The sequence below is a fragment of the Halyomorpha halys genome, unplaced genomic scaffold (assembly GCF_000696795.3).
Source record: "Halyomorpha halys isolate HHAL.00 unplaced genomic scaffold, Hhal_1.1 Scaffold759.1, whole genome shotgun sequence".
NCBI lineage: Eukaryota > Metazoa > Arthropoda > Insecta > Hemiptera > Pentatomidae > Halyomorpha > Halyomorpha halys.
Window position 1 is genome coordinate 686,025 of NW_027110136.1, and position 20,635 is coordinate 706,659.

General features: G+C 31.0%; 1 protein-coding gene across 3 annotated transcripts in view; it reads left to right on the top strand.

Moving 5' to 3' along the window:
* Positions 1 to 20,635, top strand: part of LOC106685939 (LIM domain only protein 3) — a 254,487-nt gene that overhangs the window by 90,328 nt on the left and 143,524 nt on the right. The window contains exons 2-3 of one of the 3 annotated variants that reach the window (XM_067048255.1): positions 11,860 to 11,914; positions 12,996 to 13,049. The exons of 1 other annotated variant lie outside the window; for it this stretch is intronic. In XM_067048255.1, the coding sequence (XP_066904356.1) occupies positions 12,998 to 13,049 (52 nt within the window). In that variant the 5' untranslated portion in view covers positions 11,860 to 11,914; positions 12,996 to 12,997. The remainder of the gene's footprint in view (positions 1 to 11,859; positions 11,915 to 12,995; positions 13,050 to 20,635) is intronic. One more of the 3 variants, XM_067048253.1, reaches the window with a different exon arrangement.

Consider the following 20,635-nt stretch of genomic DNA (forward strand, 5'->3'; position numbering starts at 1 on the left):
ATATGTATATCGAAGGCTCTAACTTCAGAAACATAAACAGTAGTCATAAAGATAAACCAAGTTCATTAGAAAATTATTTTGATATAATGATTAAAGTAGGTATTTAAGATTTAGTAAGTTGCCTTTTTTATCTGCGTCATCAAACGGCAATAAATTATTGTAATCTGAGTAAACAAAAATAATGAAGGAAATAAACAAATTAAATTTTCACAAGAAACACATTATGGAAAATAATTTACACTCAGCCTGGATGAAGCAAAATCAAGCTTTTGACTTCCCACTTGAAATAAAGACTTTTACTCTTATTTACAAAGGGCAGAGCAGTCTCCGAGAATGTCCGGCGGAGCGGTCCCTCCCCATTCTATATCATTGCTCGACAATACTGCTACTTATGTGAAACACTCCTTTAGCAGACTCGGCACATTACGCTTCAAATGCCACTATGGCAACGAAAGGGCATTGAACTCGTATTAATAATAACTCAGAGAAAGATTCCATTGAAGAGTTTTTCACCAAACATTTTTTATTCTAGTTTTGGAAATAAATGCATTAATTGGATTCCTGGTTTACTTATACTCCATGAAGTGTATTATCAAAACTCATCTCGATAAATAATAAGTGTTGTAATACCCATCCCATATAGTACAAGAGCCGGTAAGAAAAAAATGAAGTTATTTCACCCCAATTTTTTATTACTTTAATGAAAACTATGTATAATTACTAGTCGAAATTGATGAGTCTGCCAAGTATAAGTAGGGGGGGAACGTGAAAAAAAAATTTCATTCGGAGCTCTATATCTTTAAAACTACCAACAACACTAGAAAACCAAAGAAAACATTATTTAAAGTAGAGTAAATTTGCTGAAATATTAGCCCTAATAGAGCTATTTACATTCAATTTAGCTATTTAAAAAGCAATATTTCATAAAAATGTACTGTAAGATAAGATGTCAGTGAATTTATTTTGAGAAATCTATATCTCAGGAACTATGTGACGTATAGATATCTATTACCAATCAGATTAAAGCTAGTTCAATGTACTATAAAGTATTTTATTACCTTTAACTTCGTCGGAACAGTAGTTTTCATGATATTTGCTAAAGGAATTTACAAAATATTAATTTCTGTACATTAAATTTTGTCTGAACAACTATAAATCAATTTATTTTAGCAAATATCATGAAAACTACTTCTACTACGAATATAAACTTCATAAACTACTTTATAGTACATTAATCTAGCTTTAATTTGAGTGCTAATAGACATCTGTACGTCTAATGATTTTTGAGATATAAATTCCTCAAAATAAATTCACTAACTAAATTTCAGTACACTCTGTACAACATTTTTATAATGTTGCTTTTTAAACAGCTATATTTCGAGAACTATTGAACGTAAAGAGATCTATTAGGGCTCTTAATTTTACAAAATTTACTTTAAATGACGTTCTCTTAGGTTTTCTAGGTTTGCTCGTAGTTTTAAAGATATATGAAAAATAAATTCGATAGCTTATAATAGCTTCGAATGAAAAATAAATTTTTTTATGGTTTGAAACACCATTTTTTATTCCTCCTACCTATACTTGGTAGACTCATCAATTTTGACCAGTAATTATCGATAGTTTTCATTAAAGTAATTAAAAATTAGTGTGAAGTAACTGTCCTTTTTCTCCACTTGGGCTTTTGTACTAATATCACTAGTTAAATTAGATATCTTCTAAAGCAACTGCAAAACTTGTCGTTCCTATTTTTCTGCCCATTTATGAGTAACTTAACAGTACTGTGATCCAAAAACGAATGTACTTATTTCCTAGTATGTTGAATTGATCTAAGCTCTTTATTGACTCGTTCAATCAAGTCGAGTGGTCATATTTTTTCCCCCCTATTAGGTCAACGTCTTTTTAGTAACACTTGAAATCAATGTTTATACGTTCTCTGAGAGGCTATGAGACGTTTCCCTTCCTGCAGTCCTGTTGCTGTAATGGAGCCGTCACTAATAAATAAAGTGACTCGCAGGTAAGTCACTAATAAAGTGGGAGTTATCGACTGGCGTTACCTGTCACTAAGTGGTAGACTTGACAGATGGTGCCCGATCGCCATGTGCCCATGCCCGTGTGGTGGGGGCACAATAACTAGCTCCACAATGGCTCCCTAATCAGCTAACGAGATTCTGACGGCCTTAATCAAAATTTATGTCTGAATCCCTCCACTTAGGGCTCATTGTCCTGTGCTCGAGAGGAGCTCTAATGAACCCGAGGGGGCTTGTTTCTTATTTGTCGCGGCTCTGTAGGAATGTTTCCTCTTTGGCATTTGTCTCAAGGTTTCTAGTCACCTTGTTCAGTACAGGGCTCAGGGATTTAGCTTTAAAACGATGATGACTAAGAAGAGGTGTTGAATAACAAAATGTTTTCCAAGGTGATGATCCGGTTTGTGGTCAAGAACAGAAACAATTGTTTCAATTATTTATTATTAGTCTTCATCTAGTCTAAAATAAAAAGGTACCGAGTAGGTAAAGACAATGTAAGAGTATAAAAGAAATATGTAAATAAAGAGTTAACATAAAACATCAAAAAGTTATGAAGTTGAAGATGAATACCTAAAATATATATAACCTAACATAGTAATGAATAATAAATTGATAAAAATATATAAAAGAACTACTATAATATATTAATAGGCATTGTGATTAATAATAAACTGATAAAATAAGAAACAGTAGTAATTTTCACACAATAGAATGATAAGAAATGAAAGTGATAAACAATAACTGAATAAAACTAGCTTAAACCTCTTATTGTATAACAAATAACTGTTAAGATGATAACTAGTGAAAGTAATAAAAATTAGTTTAGTGTTAAGAGGGTAAATTATATTTATATAATGTATTCATATGTATACATATGTAATGTATATATTACATATATGATGTAAGAATTCTAATATCATATAATCATTTTTTTATTTTAATCAATCCAATATTAGAAGCTCTATTTTTTATTTACAATGTTTAACTTATTTTATCCTTAAAGAAAATAGTCCAAAACATTCATTTATCATCAATAGAAATATATCAATCAATTCTGATAATGATTTACGAAATTCCACTCTAATCAACCAACAGTGCAACCTTAAGTAATCCAACTACATCGCAAAGACTGTCCAAACAGAAGACCGAACTAGTCATGTTATATACTCTTTATTAATTTATTTTTATTATTATCATTATTTTACAATTTTGTTCTTCTGTAATTATTTTGCAACACAAGCCAATTTTTTTTTAATTTATTCTATAAATATTTTTTTTTTTTATTTTGTTTAATATTTTTCTATGGATCATTATTTTATTTATTTTTTTATAAATTGATTATTACCATTTCTAATTAAATAGTCCATAGTTATAGGATTGCAAATAGTTAGGGATGCCTATTGCACAAAACTATACCGCCCCTCTATAAACTGTTAAAAAATTACTTACAAACGGCCACAACAACCATGTAAGGCCAATCAGGGCCGATCAGATAACAAAGAAATATTAAAAAAAATAATAATAAAATAATTTTGATAATATCACCGCCGACAGGTGTGTCAGCATTAATATCAATATCAGCATTAAACGTTGGTGTTGAAGTTTGAAAACCTCCATAATTCTATTCAAAATTTTCGTTGCTAAGGTTCACTCTTCAACTATTTGTGGCTCGGAATGTACTTCCTATTTGATACAACCAAAAATCTGGCATTATATTTAGTTAGAAGTTTGAATGATGTACTGTGAATCATGTACACCATAAATGATTTTTTCCAATCTGAACACGGATTACAAAATAATTATAATTAATAACATTACAAATATGTTTTCGTTACTTTACTTAACTCTTTTAGGCATAGATATTTCAAAGAAATATTCTTTTTATATTGCTACTTCTTATAGGGAATATCAAAGGACCCAAAATCACTGATTTCCAATTCAAGAATGAATTAATACACTTAAATGATACAGATAATTAAGGACGAAATTATTATCTTTCACCTCGGCCCATGCATTTTAAAACAAAATTAAGGATATCCTGCAACTTAATGGAAAGAGACTGATACGAGCAACTTCCTTTTGCTTTTAGGAATTCAATCAGAAAACTGAGATTTCTTTTTTATTCCCAGAGATAATGAAAATTCAAATAGCTTTATTTTCCCGTCGCTACTATAGCATCAGATTTAGGAGTCCATTTTTATTAAGTCATTAAAACCGTTCGTTGCCTACTAATTCGAAACCTGATTACTACCTCATTAGAGAACAACCTGAATGCCGTGGTATTACCCAACCTAGGCATTTAATTGTAGGAATCCTTGGCCGGCTTCAACTATAATTTTGGTAGAAGTGGAATTACAGTGCTCCCTGCCCTTAGTGGTTTCATGTCCAAGCTTTACTAAGCCTCTAACCAGCCTCTTATTTTCATCGCTAGGGACGTTCCAAACCTATCATGACCCGTTTCCTGTCCTAACTACTAAACAGGTTCCATCCCAAGGATTCAATGAATCAATGACGTTTCAGATAACACAACATTAAATTGATGGATTCTCTAGTTGATCTTTTTTCTTAATAAATAGTTAATCATTAAAACAGGACGAATTTTGATGTGGTAGAAAAACCTAACCTTGTTTAGTTTTCATGTAATTTTACAATAAATACTCATGCTACTTAAATATCAAATCCAAGGTCTAAAGCCAAATTGGAGAATTTGACAATTACTGAGAACTTTCCATTTGAGTTACACTAGATATATGGTAATTATGAGATATAAATTAATGAATCATTTCAACCCGCGATTATCCTTCGACGGATTTTCTATTTTTGGATTATATGAATCAATTAAATGTCTTAGCTGTCAATTCTCGATTGTATTTGTTATAGAAGAGTGAAAAGTCCTAGCGAGAAATAAAATTGGTGTTCGCGTTCAGAGTGGAAGCGTTCCGTAATAGAGAGGTTCAAATATATTAATTTTGTACCAAAATTAGCTTGTCCGTTAAAAGAGTATTCCGTTATAGAGAGGTCTCCGTTTATACAAGTTTCCCTGTAATTAGATTTTATTTTTATTGAAAATAGTTAGTTCGCTCTAAAGATATATTGATAATTATCAATGATGTAGTCTGAATAAATTCCTGGACCTATTCAATTTTCCTCGAATATAACTGAAAATAAAAAGAACTAAAATGAGAAGAGGAAGCTGAGCTAGACCTAAATTACTTCTAAAGACAAGCAGAAAATAGCAGAAATAGGTTAGGATCACCGGGACGAGATGACCAATTTAAAAATAAGCTAGTGGTACAGGGAAGCAATCTGACCGGAGGAGCCCAAAGACGGAGTTGGGATTGCGCCCCCCTCCCGGTGACAAATTGTTATGGGAAATTGTATTTTACCGACGGAGCTTTATTTGATGGCCTATCAGGGATAGCTCCAATCCTCCCAATGGTGTATTACCCTAGGCCATTACCCCTTTGATCATATTACCCCAACCCTTCCAATCCCCTACTCCCAGTAGTTACTTCTCAAATTGCCTTCAATTTTTTTTCCCTCTCTTCCCCATTCCATTTCGGTAATTACTGATATTAAGGGTTTAGGCTTCGTACGGCAGACAACTTAGTTCTGATTAATTAATGATCGTATTACCTCTTTTTTGGCATATGTTGAACTCTTTAAACATTATCAGCCTGGGTATCTTTAATAGATAAACGCGTACCAAATATTTATGACAGACGGCAAAAAGATTTGAGATCGAAAAATAATGAAAAAAATCATAAGACTAACATAATGATAACTATTGTACTTATCAACTAAATTTAAAAAAAAAAAATCGGAATTGTTAAATTGGACATAAGGAGTATATAATGATATCTATAATGATATCATTATATACTAAAAACAAAACATCATGAGAATGGAGGAATATCCTGGAATGTCGATAAAGCAATGTAATAAAATTATAAAATAAATTATTGTTCCATGATGAAATAAATGTTTATCTCAGATTTAAGGTATTAAACCTTATTCATCCCATAAAGTAAGATGCTGTCTAAGTTAGTGTAAGTGGGGTGTGTTCTTATATGTTCTTTAAAAAATCCAAACTGCTAATCAAAATCAAAGTTGCTAGAAATTTAAAATAAAATGTCCCAGTGCATATTTAAAAAATAACAAAGAAAAATTTCGTTTTTTAAATATTATTTTAAACTAATTAATTATTTATATATTGATAAGTATTACAATCTGCCATAGTCTTGGGTAATTTGTAATAGTAATCAATGAACGCAGTCACAAAAAAATTATATAGTATTGTATATAAGATAAAATAAAAATAAGAAACAGGATCAAAATATTTGTATAAATAGATAATCAATAAGGGTTCTTCGAGATTTTAGCGCAGTTATTAATACTGAGCCAGTGGAGGCTGAGAAATTTTAATAATTGTGTATAAAAAATTGTCCAAGTTTCTCGCTTAGTACTTCTTAGTAAGGAAAAACCGTTTCCTGGCAAACCTTAAAGCAGAAGTTTACACGTTCACCGCTTGCCGCAAATCCAAAATCTCTACAAAAGCTTGATGAAAAAAGAAAGTAACGAACATTCGTATCTATATACGAGTGCGTACCAGAGAACCTAACATGGAGGAGCTGGAACATGTGTTGAATATTATCTTTGATTGAAACTATTTTGATAATTACAACGAACAAAATTTAGAGAGGTAATGAGAAAAGCAACATATATATCGGCAAAGAAGGTGATCGATGATAAAAATAGAAATGTTTTTATATAAACTTTATTAAATTCAACTTTTATTCTTGTATTTTAATAAGATCCTTATTAACCTAATTACCCAGACACATAATGTTCCAATAAGTGCATATTTGGACAAAAATAAAGCGCTAAATTTAATTGACAAGATTTGGAACAATGTAATTGCACCCATTTGATCTTGAACTATAGTTATTCATTTATTACCTATTGTTGGTAAAATTAATATTAAACAGTTTGCTGTTCTAAAACAATACTAAATTACCACAAATGTTTCGATGCAGCATTTATCCAAAGGTCCTTTGATTTGTGTCCAAGAACCGACACCTGACGAATGGAACACAAATTCAGGCCAATCAACCAGCCAAACACATATATAAGCTTGCGCATGCGCGAATTTGTCTTAGTTTGGCAAAATTGCATCAGTAGTACTTTAATGGTGAGATGATGTACTCAGCATTCACTCTCAACCGCAAGGTTTATCCCCCAAAGGAATGATGGGTCACGTACCGTCTTAAAATAAATATAGTTGTATTAAATATTCTTCTTCCTCCTGTCATATGAATAAATCTAGATGTGATTAATACTGGCGTTCCATCCTGATGTATGTGTTCGGAATAATTGCAATATGGTGTATTCCATATGAAAGGCAATCCTATCCTGTCAAAGAGACTGATGTATAGGAGGAACTTGGGAGGACTTGGGGAGGGTAAGAAGGTGACCAGAGGGAAGAGAGCAATCTGGGACGACCCTATCGCCCACAAGCCGGGGCTAAATCAATCCTCAGCCGCACCGAGGGCCGTTTCCAATTAAAGCTAGCCGAAGAGAAATATATTCACCGACAAGGAGGGCCCCGGGGAGGCGGCAGAAAATTGGATGGGGAGGGTGGGATCCCTCCCTGTCACACCTATCATACTTAGCTTATATTGGTCGGTGTCAGCTGCCCGCTGGTCGATCTCTTTCTCTCTCGTCACGAGTTCGGTTAAGCTCTCCTCCCATATTCGCCATGGGCCAGGGATTATTAAAAAAAATGGATCACAATGGTCTCAATTCTCCATGTGAGGAAATATATGCTAAGTCTACCTTAACGTAAGAATTACAATTTAAAGGAAGCAAATCCCAAGTTCTTCTTGAATTATATTGAGGAGTCTGATAGTTTGGTGGGGAATAGTCAATTCCGTATGTCCTGATACCAGATTATAGTCATGAAGATTAATTTTTCTTTAAGTAGTGAAGACTTTGAAAATGAAATAGGAGTCTGTGTCAATGATTTGTTACTTGAGGTATCTGTCTTTTATGGGAATTCCTCGTTCCTCATTTATCAAATGTCCTCTAGAGCAGAACTGTCGAAAAGGAATGAGCGAAACCTATGATGTCATAACTATAGGATTGGAGTTCGAATGTAGTCAACCTGAATTATCTACTTGGCAAGGTGAATATTTGCATAATTCTAACAGAACTAAAATTAATAGTACAATGTCAAAGACCAGTGCCATCATTAAGGCTCAACTGGGCTTGGGCACAGGGTCCTGCAACCCCTGCAACTCTCTAGCTCAAATTATCAATAGCAAAATCAATTGACCAAGCTGTTCAATGTTTGCCTTGACCAGTGCTATCTTACGTCTCTGGCCCAATAGCCCTATTACGTATGTGATCCATGAATCAAAATAATTCAAGAACGAATTGAGAAGGGTACATGCTTCAAGAAGGATTACGCGGTTTATCACTAATGTTTAACGAAACTGATTTTCCTAAATAAATTGACTTATGAAATAATTCACGATTTTTCAAATTAAAAAAATCAAGTAAATGTACTCCTTATGAATCCTTTTTTAAGTTTAATACTTTTCAACTATTAAATTAATTAATAATTGTAACTAGTATGTCGTATATAGCCCAGAGTTATTCAGAAAATAATTTGAAGGGCCACATCTCTTACGTAGAAGGCATCGATATCTTAATGTGCCCTAGGCCCCATGTCTTACGTAGAAGGCGTCCATATCTTAATGTGCCTTGGGCCCGTAATTGGTTAAAGAAGTCCCTGTAGTTATTGCTACCTACTACAATATAGTGCAATGACCACTAAACGTTCGAACACATTAGCACAACTTTGGTTTCTTTGATAGCAGCACATCTAATAAAAAATAAGTTTCGATTTGTTTTTTTAATTTTCTCATTGTTTCAATAGCAGTATAATACCTTCTCTAATTTCAAAATCCTTACCCACCCAAACCCATTAGCTCTTAATCTCTCTTCCTCAACAATTCCTGATCATCTGTGGCGTCTAAAAAGGAGTTGGCCACGGTATCTTCTAATTTACAACAATATTGAAGTGCATTGGACAATTCCTTTCAAGATTATACCGTGTGTTCTGAAACATGTATCACATTTACTTATTGAATTTTTTTTTGTACAGGTATAAATTTAAAAAAAATAAATACAAAAAAATTTAATTTGGTGTTTCCCAAAGATTGTACAGTAGACTAAGATTATCATTACGCTTTCTCCACTACAGACTTCCAAAGCTATGAGAACTGCCAAAATATAATCTTATTTTACTATGAAATCGAAGAAATACATCAAATACAAATACAAAAAATTATCAGATGAGCCATAATCAAAGCAATGCAGTGATTCAGAAAATAAAATACTTATTTTTAATAAGATAATAATAATTAAATTAAGTATCGGACTGATGGCCTATATTTCTGTGGCAAATAGATTTGAGACATAAGTTTACTCTATTTTGAGATATTCCGGTCTTATACTTTGTTTCTTTTATTGCAATGCCATGTATACAATAATTTTTTCAAAGAGGCTAGTTCTATCAAGGCTTAGCAACATGGTCTATTCAACATTGGTCAGGTTCAAACCAGATGTTATTTTGTATTTGTATTGTTCATTGCGTCAAAAATTGGACACACAAGTCGTATATCCTGTATTTCAACTTGAAAAGTCACCAGATTTTCGTTGAACAATTTTCAAGTATTTCGCAAGGTGAGTTTTCTGGTAGGTTTTAGGCGAGCTACTTTTTGCCGTTGAACAAACTCAAGCTCTGGACGTGATGTAATCAGTAATTAAACTATTTGATTCTTCCCAATAATAATTTTTATACAGATTAGCAAAACGCATCTTCCTCTTCATGATTGCGGAAACTAATCCCATTTTCGAAACTAATTTGGAGGGGTTTCGTTATTTAACATGAAAATAAACCCTAACTACAGTTTAACGGATGTTTAATTAGCTTATGTTTAGGAGAGTTAATGAGCGGAGGAAATGGGAGCGCCAATCCGTTCCCTTTTTAATGTAAATTGAGGCTAATTTTTCAAAAGTAAATTTTGTTAAATGAGTCGGGGTTGTTTAAAAACTCGTTTCCACCGGCTCCAATATTGAGCACTTAAGAGGCAAGGTGTAGGTAAGTGTTGGCCCGCCGGTGATTTTTCAATTGCGGTCTTTCCAAAGCAGACTGAGTACTTATTGTTCTTTGCGGTTCAATTTATCAAGTGCCACCTTTCGGCCAACAGCCTTTGACTGAGCAATTCTCTTTCGTTAAGCAAGCACCCACCATTTGTCTCACTTCTTTTTTTTTTTTTTTTCTCCAAAAGACTTGCATTGTGGTCTCGTTAGTTCTAACGAAACACTGAATCCCAACTCCTTAACCAAATGTTATAAAACAGTTCATTTTTTCCTTACCTGCAGGCTTACTAAAACTGATTTCTAATTAAAATAAATTGAAATGAGAAGAGTTACCTAAACAGTAAGAGACCTCCAAAGATCAAGAACGTTTCCAGTAGAAAATCATACAAGAGGCATTACTTTGTATATTTATGGTAGACATTTATATTATTTTTTTAAAAACAATATCTGATATTGGATTAGCATGAAAACTGGAAACATTCACATGACAAAAAAATATGGAAATTTTCAACAACATTATTAATCCAATAAATTCTTGATGAAGGTTGGCAGTAATGGCGCCCCAATTCATTAAGACATAATAGATAGGGCTCTGAAATTTGTTATTTCATATCAAGCAGTAAGAGCGCGCTTCATTCGAAATTGATTGCAAGGCAATATGGCAACTTAATTAAACCATTAGCTGACACAAAATTGATGAGGCAAAGGGAGAAAAAAAATTATTCGCCATTCTCCTGATTGCTAAAATATAAACCTTTAGTTGGTTTTATCTGAGGAGGCGTAGTAAAACAAAAGGTTAATAACGCTCGAGTTTGAGTGGTTGATAGTTTTGAGAAAATTACTCTACGAGGATTAGCCCATTGATCACCTGAGTCATAAATACCTGCAATTAACTGTTCTGTGTTTCATTATTTATAAATAGGAGTTTCCTATTTAAGAAATTGTTTCTCCCTCAATAAAATGTTTCTATATATTTTTAACTAATTTCCCAATTGGCTCAAGTTAGATAAATAACGTTTAAAGTAAAGTAATGATCCAATTAATATTTATCAGCAATTATATGCGGAGTCTTAAGCGTTGCATTATTCCTTCCAGGCAAAATAACAATGTTTAGTTGTATAAATTAAAGAAAATATATATTCGCAATCTATATAAATTCAGGTTCAATATGATAGTAATCATGTCGTTCATATACAGCAAAAGCTAATTACTATTCCTAGCTAATCTTATATACAAAACATTTTCTAATAACTAAAATTTTAATAAATATTTACTTTATAAACACTCTGAAATACACTGTAGCCACATTTATTTTACAAAACTATATAATACTAAACGTTTTATTCTATATACATATATTACACAATTCTGTAACGTTTCAGCCCTTATAAATAAAACAACTATATTGAAATTTCGAATCTTTATTTTTCCCACAGTCATCTTATTTAGGAAATAAAAATCTTAATTAATTATTAAACACTTAAGAAAAGGGAATACAAATAATCTTAATAATAAGAAACAATGCTTACACGTATATTAATAACAAATATTGTAAGATTACTTCTATTAATCTTAATTTGTACTTCGCACATTTTAGTGTTTAATAATTAGTTCAAATATTCTTTTTTTTTTTTTTCAAAATAATGTTTTGTTTTTGTTCCTGTAGGGTATGAATGTGTGAACCATAGCCTCAAGGAATGCTGCCTCTGATTGTCGTCAATGTATGTATCGATATGTATGCTCAATAAATCTCGAATTCATTATCATAAATTTCATCATCTTATTTCATTAAACATTCAGTTTGTTGCAAAAAAAAAAAATAGTTTTAAATTTGTAAAAAAAAATGACCAATTTACAACATCCGAAAGTTCCACCAGGAAAGCTTTTATAGAAAATGAAGTTGGACAGATTGGGCACTTAAAGCCGAAAGTTGAGGCCGTAGGACGATTTCTCAAACTTTTTGTGGATTACCAACTCCTAACGTTTGAAGTTAGGAGGCTGGAGTGTTGTGATATTATGGTTTATTTAAGTACGATTTTATAAGTCAATTTTTCCGTCAACTGTCTAAATATCCATCCTTAACCTTTTGTAATAAGCTTGAGCAATTAGAAACATATCCCAAATTTCGTAACTCAACCAGACAATTTGGGTTTAAAAGTATTTCTTTCTTGGATACAAAACCGGAGGTCCAGTTTTACTAACAGTGAGTACATCAATTTTGAAACAAATATTGAATCGCCACTCGTGGTCCTTCGAAGACCACCTTTCTAATCGTGCCTTTAAAATACATACCAGTTTCTCCTCAAGAACGTGGATGAGGGACTTGCGAACATGAAAAGTAACAAACGCCAGAGGAGAGGTGCCACTAGGTGTTGTTCTTCACGCCTTACTTGTCAGTTATTGATTAGTGTAACAAACAGTCAGGCAATCAGCTATTTGTTAGTCTTGTGTCTGACAGGTGCGGTTGTAAACAGGGCCGAGCGAGTTGAAGTTGGCGCTGCTCGTGACTCTTGCAGCGTCGGTTCGAATACGGCATTGGGGGTCGACTTTTATTTCAGTGGTTGTACCACAAAATAAAAACTTGACCCCCACTACTGCTATAATAGTGTAATAATATGTATATAATCCTTCCCCCATATGTCAGAAATAATAAGGGAGGGAGACATTAAAAAAAAAAAAAAGTGTACAAGCAAATATAAAGAGGGGGAAAAATATTAAAGTACATGTTTATTATAGTTATCATCCTGAATATTATTACTTGTTAATGACTTTATTGTTGCTAATAAACCCATTTTGTTGCAGGTATGGAAGTAAGATTAATATTGTCCAGTGGAGAAGATAAAATATCATTAAAAGGTATTCTATTATTTACTTTTTTTTTTACAATATTATTAATTTTACCAAATACCTCACTTACAAGACAGTAAGTATCAGAAGTTTTTGCACGAGCGGTATGGCCGATACATCATTGACAATGATCCTCAAATATATACTGAACAAGACTATGGTCATACCTTAAGATATGTTTTTATTTGAACTATTTTAAACAAAATGTGCGTTAAAACAAAAGAGCAATGAAAAATAGTAATTAATAAAAGAAAAGAAAATCTAAAAATCTTATTGTTCAAACTTTGAAAAATACAAAGATAATTATATTATTTAAAATGTAACTAATTAAAAGTACAATCTTTAAGCATTTTTTTAAAATTCTACTTTTAATACAAATTTATTATTTATTTTTTATACTATAATAAAATATATTTAAAACAAGTAAATAAAATAATATTAATTACGAAAAAACAATGAAAATAATACTTAATTAAGATAATAGGAAAAAAAGAATAAGCAAATGAAAATTTCTTGATAAAACAAAAAGTAAATAGAAACATTATAAAAAATGATGAAATTTTAAACTAATCGTTTATTTCTAAGGAATAAAATAAAATAGAAAATGTTTCGAAATAAATACAAAAATGAGTCAATGAGACTGTTGGGTGAATATCATTATTTCTGAATCTTAAAGAGATTCCTTGGAAATGTTGAAAATATCAATTCCAGATATTTTATTATTTTCCAGGAATCGCCTTAAAATAAGGATTCAGAAATAATGATATTCACCTAACAGTCTCATTGGCTCATTTTTGTATTTATTTCAAAGTTTATTATATATATATTTGTATAAACATTTTTCTTTCAATGATCTGAAATCCGGGTAAATTAAAATGCTATTAAGTAAAGAAGTCCACAGTATAGAGCTTACAGTAAGAATTAAATTAAATTGTATTTATTAATTAATTTTGTGTGACAATTTTAAAGAAATAGATAAGAATTATTTTTTCTATATTTCTCATTTTATTCGAAAAGATAACTTCTTCTGAACCAGATTAAAATTCAATCAGTTTCAGGGATTGTTACCATGCCATTTACCATAATACTATATTATAAGTAATAATTAACAGCAATTAAAAATCGTGATTATCTTTTTTTTGTCATATAAAAATAAAAGATCTCGTAGCAATCTGTGATTAGAATGTTTTTTTCTGGGTGGCCTTGCGAGAGCGAGGTATTACAACGTACTAAATTGAATTCCTTAACGGGAACTTTTTAATTTATTTGCAATCTCTGCGATTGTGTCCTGTTTCAAAATGGGCTGAGCCAAATGCAAAAAGAACGAATGACCTTCATGATATTGGAGTCGGTGCGAAAGAGAAGGCATCCTGGTGGAGTACTGATTGTTTCCCACTAATAAACCTGAGCTCCGTCTACAAACGCGATATCAATTTTGACTTCTGATTCTTCTAGATTGGATTCGACAAATTAATAGAAAAAAAGTTTAATCAAAAACTGATGAGCGAATCTCCGACAGTCTCGAAGCGTGGGAACTGTTCAATGTTTCATAAGGACATTATTCGGTATAATATGACTTTACTCATTACTAGCTGACCCGGCAATTCTTCGCTATTGTTAGATTTGAGAATGTGCTATATATAAATTAAATTAACACAATTCAAAGTTCGGTATCAATCTAGTTGAAATTAAACATTTGAAACACAGTCTAAATTTTATTGAAACATAGTTGATCGACCTTGGAAAGGAAGATTTAACTATTTAATGTGAACCAACATTTGCAAAGCTTCATGGGGACTAAAAGAGATATAAACAACTAAAATAATTGTGGCTAGATATGATTTAAAATAGGTGAAAATTTATATGAAAAAAACAAACAAATAAATTGAAGAAAAATAATAAAATGTACAGCGAAAAGTATAAAGAAACAAGAATTACAAAAAGGTATTTGACAATTGATGAAAATTAATTTATTTTTTATTTGTTGTTATTTCCATTTTCATTAATTGTTTAATACTTTTTTTGTTATTCTTGTTTATTTTTACTTTTCACTTACCTCTGTTTTTTAAAATTTACTTTGTTCATATTTATATAAATTTTCATACATTTAGCCACTTTACTTCACTTTTATTTCATGTTATCTATTTTTTTTTACATTGTTATATTATTTTAGTAGTTTGTATCTTTTTTTTTTCATTCATCTCTGATGAAGTCCTGCAAGGTAGAGCGAAACGTATATGAGCCAACGTTACTATACAATACTATTTGAGTTTTTTTTTTTTACTGCACCCAGACCATCTTCCTTTGTATAATTTGTATGTGATGATTATTGGTGATCTTCATCAAGATCTTGAAATACTAACAGTTAATGAAGACATTAAATAATTGTTCCAGTTACATTTAGAGCGACTAAGTAAAGAAGACAGAAACGAAGGATTCCTCACGAGTTTGAATGACTATGTCATAACTTGTTGCAAAATTATAATAATATTAAAACAATACTATGTTAATCTGCTGTTTATTTTCTTGCAAATAATTAATGTTACAGAACCAAATTGCTAATAAGCTCAGAAAGAGATTTTTTTATTGTCCGATTTCATATCGGATATATATATATAAAGTAAAAAATTCATTATGTCATGTCTTTGTTAATAATTGTCCGATTTCAATGATAATACTCCTCTATTATAAAACAGCGCGTAAATCGATTAAGAACATTAGGAAATCTAACAAAAGTACACTACATTATTGCTTCCACTGAATAGCTTGACTTCCACAGAAGTATGTCTAAACGGGCCCCTGGTGACACTTTCTTTTTTTTTTTTTACATTTTTATATTCATTTTAGATTTTTGGTTAAGAAAAAAATATTTAAAAAAATATCAGATGTCAATTAAGACAAATTCATTCTTTTTGTAGTGCCGTATAAGTCGCGGCCATGGCTCAAGCGAAAATGCCTAATCACCTCTTCTGTGCAGCCCACCACACCGTATATGCCTCTTGGCCTCTTGGGAAGTTCGGTTTTTAATAAATAATGTAACTTATTAGAATGTCAATTATTCTTATATTGAATTGAAATATGCTTTAAATTTAAAATTATAATCAATATATATTTTTACTAAGAAAATGTGAAATTAATACATCTATTATTAGTAATAACAAGCTAATTAGGATAAAAATTAGAAACTTCATATTATTACTATGAATCATAATTTTATTTATAAAAAATCCTTATATAGAAACATATTTTCCAATTATATTACAACATTATACTAGATATATAATAAAAAATAATTTAAACAAAAATCCATCCTATACAAACAGAATGCATTATGCAGTTATATACAAATAATACAATACTAAAAAAAATAATTTATTATATAAAAGTAAAAAATTAGTTTTAATTTCTAAAAAATGTTCTACTTTATAAAAATATAAAACAAACCTTCCTACAGTTAGAATGGTCTATTGTGGTGTTTATCAAATAGTAATGCAATTAAAAATTGTACTCTCAAAGTAAAGCACAAAGGTTTTGCTATCCTTGCGCCATATATGCTACGTCGACGTGTTATATACATATTTTTTGTCTCCAGAAAAATAGCAATGTTTTCTTCGGTTTTCAGATATTATTTATTTTTTTCGAATATCATAATAGTGACATTAGTGATAACTCCAATATAAACCCAGCAATCTACACAAAATTTGAGGGCGTAAGTAGGTTTTCACACACGTGAGAGTTGTGTGATACGCACACCGCACCAGATTTTTATTTATACAGATAGAGAAAACAGACGATATCAAATATGAGCTATAACTTTTTTGCTAATCAAAATTATCCGATTTAGTTTTTTTTTCCTTTGTTTAGATAATTTCATAATGTCTCATGCGCAGTATATGGAAAAAGTTAAAATTTTCAGTAATGCACAAATAATGGTTAATTTTGATAATAACTTTTTCTCTACTGAATAAATCCAGTATTTCATTAGCTAGGAACTTTTCCGGGACTACAACAAACATTTAAAAAAAAAAAGGAGCGTGTAAATCGGTTTAGAATTTTCGGAAATCCTATTATAATATATTATATCATGTTATATAAATAAATAGTATTAAGTACATATTCCGGGCGGCGGTCCCTGAAGGTTCAAAATAGTTCATTTGTAGTATTTACAAAATATTAAATTAATTGATAATTAATAAATAGTTATTTTTTTTACTATTTTGTACCTTTATTGACCTCAAACCGGATTATCTTTCCACAATATATTACATACGGTCAATTATTAATCTTCCAAAATTGATGTTTTGAAAAAAATACGTGATGTTACTCTATTAACGATCCATTAATGAACTTTTCAATGGTTGTAAAAAAGTATGCTAACTTTCATTTCGCATCAAAAGGGACAGCAAGACAGTGTTTGGTCAGAATAGGTTTTAAACAGATCTGTTCACTGGTTTTGCTTGTCTGTAGTTCCGCATTCACAAATAACGGTTCTCTTCCACTTAACTAATTTGGATTTTAGCCATCCTCATAGTGAAGCATTATACCTGACCTCGATTACCCTCCACTGTCGCCATCCGACTGAATGGCTTCCTGCTCAGCATTTAGCTCGGGAGGACGACCAATCATTCCCGTAATGAATAGGATTAGGTCCTGACAGAGGAGACAAACGCCTCGGCACAATGGCGTGAAAAAGTGCGCTAGGAAGCGACGAAAAGGAAACTATAAATAAAGGAGCTAATCCAGCCGTGTGCTCCATTGAGGGCGGCCAGCTGGGAGTCGGTCATGATAATCCCACAGGACGTGGATGTCAGCTCGTTGCAGCAAAAACTCAGGGTCTCGTCTGAATCGGCATTAAGGCCAGAGGTAGTGAAGGGAAGGAATTTGTCTCAAAGCTTAGCTTGGAAAGCATTAGGAATTAGAAATGAAGAAGCTATATGCTTAGTAGTAAAGATTTAGTCCTTCATAATCCTGTAATACGAGCATATAAGCTTTAGGGAAAGATAAAAAGCGTTAATAATGGTTTACTACTTATCTTTTCATTCAACATCTAAACCGTCCGTGATTAGTATTTATAGAACCGTCTATTCAGACTGATACAGTTAGATCAAAAAAGTGTGATGTAAAAAAAAAAAAAGTGATTTTAAAACGGTATTGAACCATCCAACCATTGAATGTAAAATTAGACTGGATTTTTTTTTTAGATTAAACCTTTGTTTCAGAAGAGGATTAATATCTGAATTGACCTTATTTTTGGAGTTCCTGAAAAATGTTTAAATTTGGATATTATTACTAATGCATCTTCACGCCTCAAACATTTCAATTCCTATATAATTTGCAGATACGATTTTATAACGTACCTAATCATACCTCAAAGTACTTTACCTTGACTAAACGATGATTATTTTTCGCGAAAGGATCAACAAATAATTGGTTACTATACCAACAGTGGATTATGGTGATCCAAAGGACATAGCTTGTCAAGTGGGAGTCGGCTCCTTGTGCAATTGCCTGTAATTTAGCAATTACTAAGGTTAACTAGCAGTTACCGGCGGTAGTTAACCAACAGCGTTTTTATTCTATGAGAACGTTTTAAAAACAAAACTACTACATCACGCATGCATTCTCAACTACAATCATAGTACCATTTCCTGTCTATTTTTTTTTAAGCCGTTCTTCATTTATCCGTTATTATTGTAATATATATAAGCGGGGTGGCTCAGTAATAAAGCACTGTGCTACTAACTCTATGGACCTGAGGACTGTGTCAGATAACACTTGTAATCGTGTTTTGATCATCTTAGAAATTAATTAAATCAATTATAAGTGCTGTCTATAATTATAATTAATACTGCGTATGAAGAAAAAATATAAATATAAACTATATATATTTTTAATTTTGTGATAGCAATAATGTAGAGATTGGTATTTTAAAACATATTATGGACAAATCCAAGACGGTCAATACCTGTTCCAATTCTGGATTAATCCCTAAAATAGTTTTTTGCGTTGCTGACATCAAGTAGATCCCAATAAAACAATTTAAAAAAACCAAACTGAAGCTTAGGTACGACAGATATACTAGTGACCTACATAGGGTTATAAAATACTAAGGTATGCAATTATTATTTGTATAAAGTAATAGAAAAATAAATTTAAAAACATACGATCTTGTTCAATATAGAAATACAGTAACTAAGACAAAGTAAAAAGTAGTCAATACCTTGTTTGTTTTTTTTATTATTGAAAACAAATGCGAAATGTACAATTATTTCTTAATTTATGAAATTTTATATTTCTGAAATATTTGTTCTTTACTATAAAACAGAGGAACCATTTGACTAGTCTGGATGTGTGGATTTAATGACGAATCTTCATAATAACATTACAGAGAATTGTTTGAAAAATGGTTTTGAAGAAGAAAACAGATGTAAACAAGTACGTTCACGAGAAAAACATTTCGGAAAATATTGATGTTAAACAAAAAACTTTTTAAAAAAAATCCATCATGTTAACAAAGGGATTGTTATCAAAGTAATGAAAATGCTTTTGATTGAACAGGTCACCTCGGTAAAGCGGTCCCTCGTCAGAGCTTGTTGATGGACTTGATTTTTAGGATCCGTTCTTTATTTTTTAATTGTAGTTAATTATAGATATTGATATTGTATAGAGCAAATGGTTAAGCGAGACTCAGCTGTATACAACAACTGAGGACATTTTCGTCCTACTTCTTAAGACACTTGCTTCATAATTAATTGTTTAATTTTATAATTTACTCTATAGTGTTTTATTATTAGATAAACACCTGTAGTATGTTATGTCTTACGCACAGAATTAATTAACATTACTTGGTGAATTATATATACAGTTGGCAGCAGAACTTTATTCTTATCAGCCCTGACGAAGCCCTGCAAAATGGGGCGAAACGTTAGTTAACAGTAAATAGTTTTTTGTTACTATTTTAATACTTTTATTGACCACCACCCGGACTATCTTCCTCCAATCTGCTTCGTACAGTCAACTATCTTCTTCCAATAAATATATAAATTTATATATCTTATTTATATGATTACCAACAAAACAATGGTTAACTATTATAAATCATTTTGCATTTAATTTATTTTTTTATATAAAGTCATCCAGACTTTCACCATTTTATTTTCTAATAATATTAAAAGAAATATACTGAAGATTGAACATTGGTGTGCATAAGCAAACACAATGAATACAGTAAATTGCATTAAATTAAAAAATAATTTAAAAAAATTATATTTTATCCTGAATGTTTAATAATAAACATAATAAAACGTAATAATTTTGTTTTTAATTTTACGGTTTTTAGTGATTTATTATTAGACTAACATTTATAGAGTGCAATGTCTCATAGTTTTGTGAATTATGTATTAGTATACATGCACGTTACTATTTTTCTAACGAAAGTAAAACAGTTCTAAGTATGTATTATTATTAATTATACCATATTTACTTCAGTTTTTAAAAAATAAATTCTAATGATATTCAAAATTTTGGATATAATGATATTCATAGCAACCACTAAGGATATTTACTTCTTTTAGAACCCATTTAAATTATCGTTA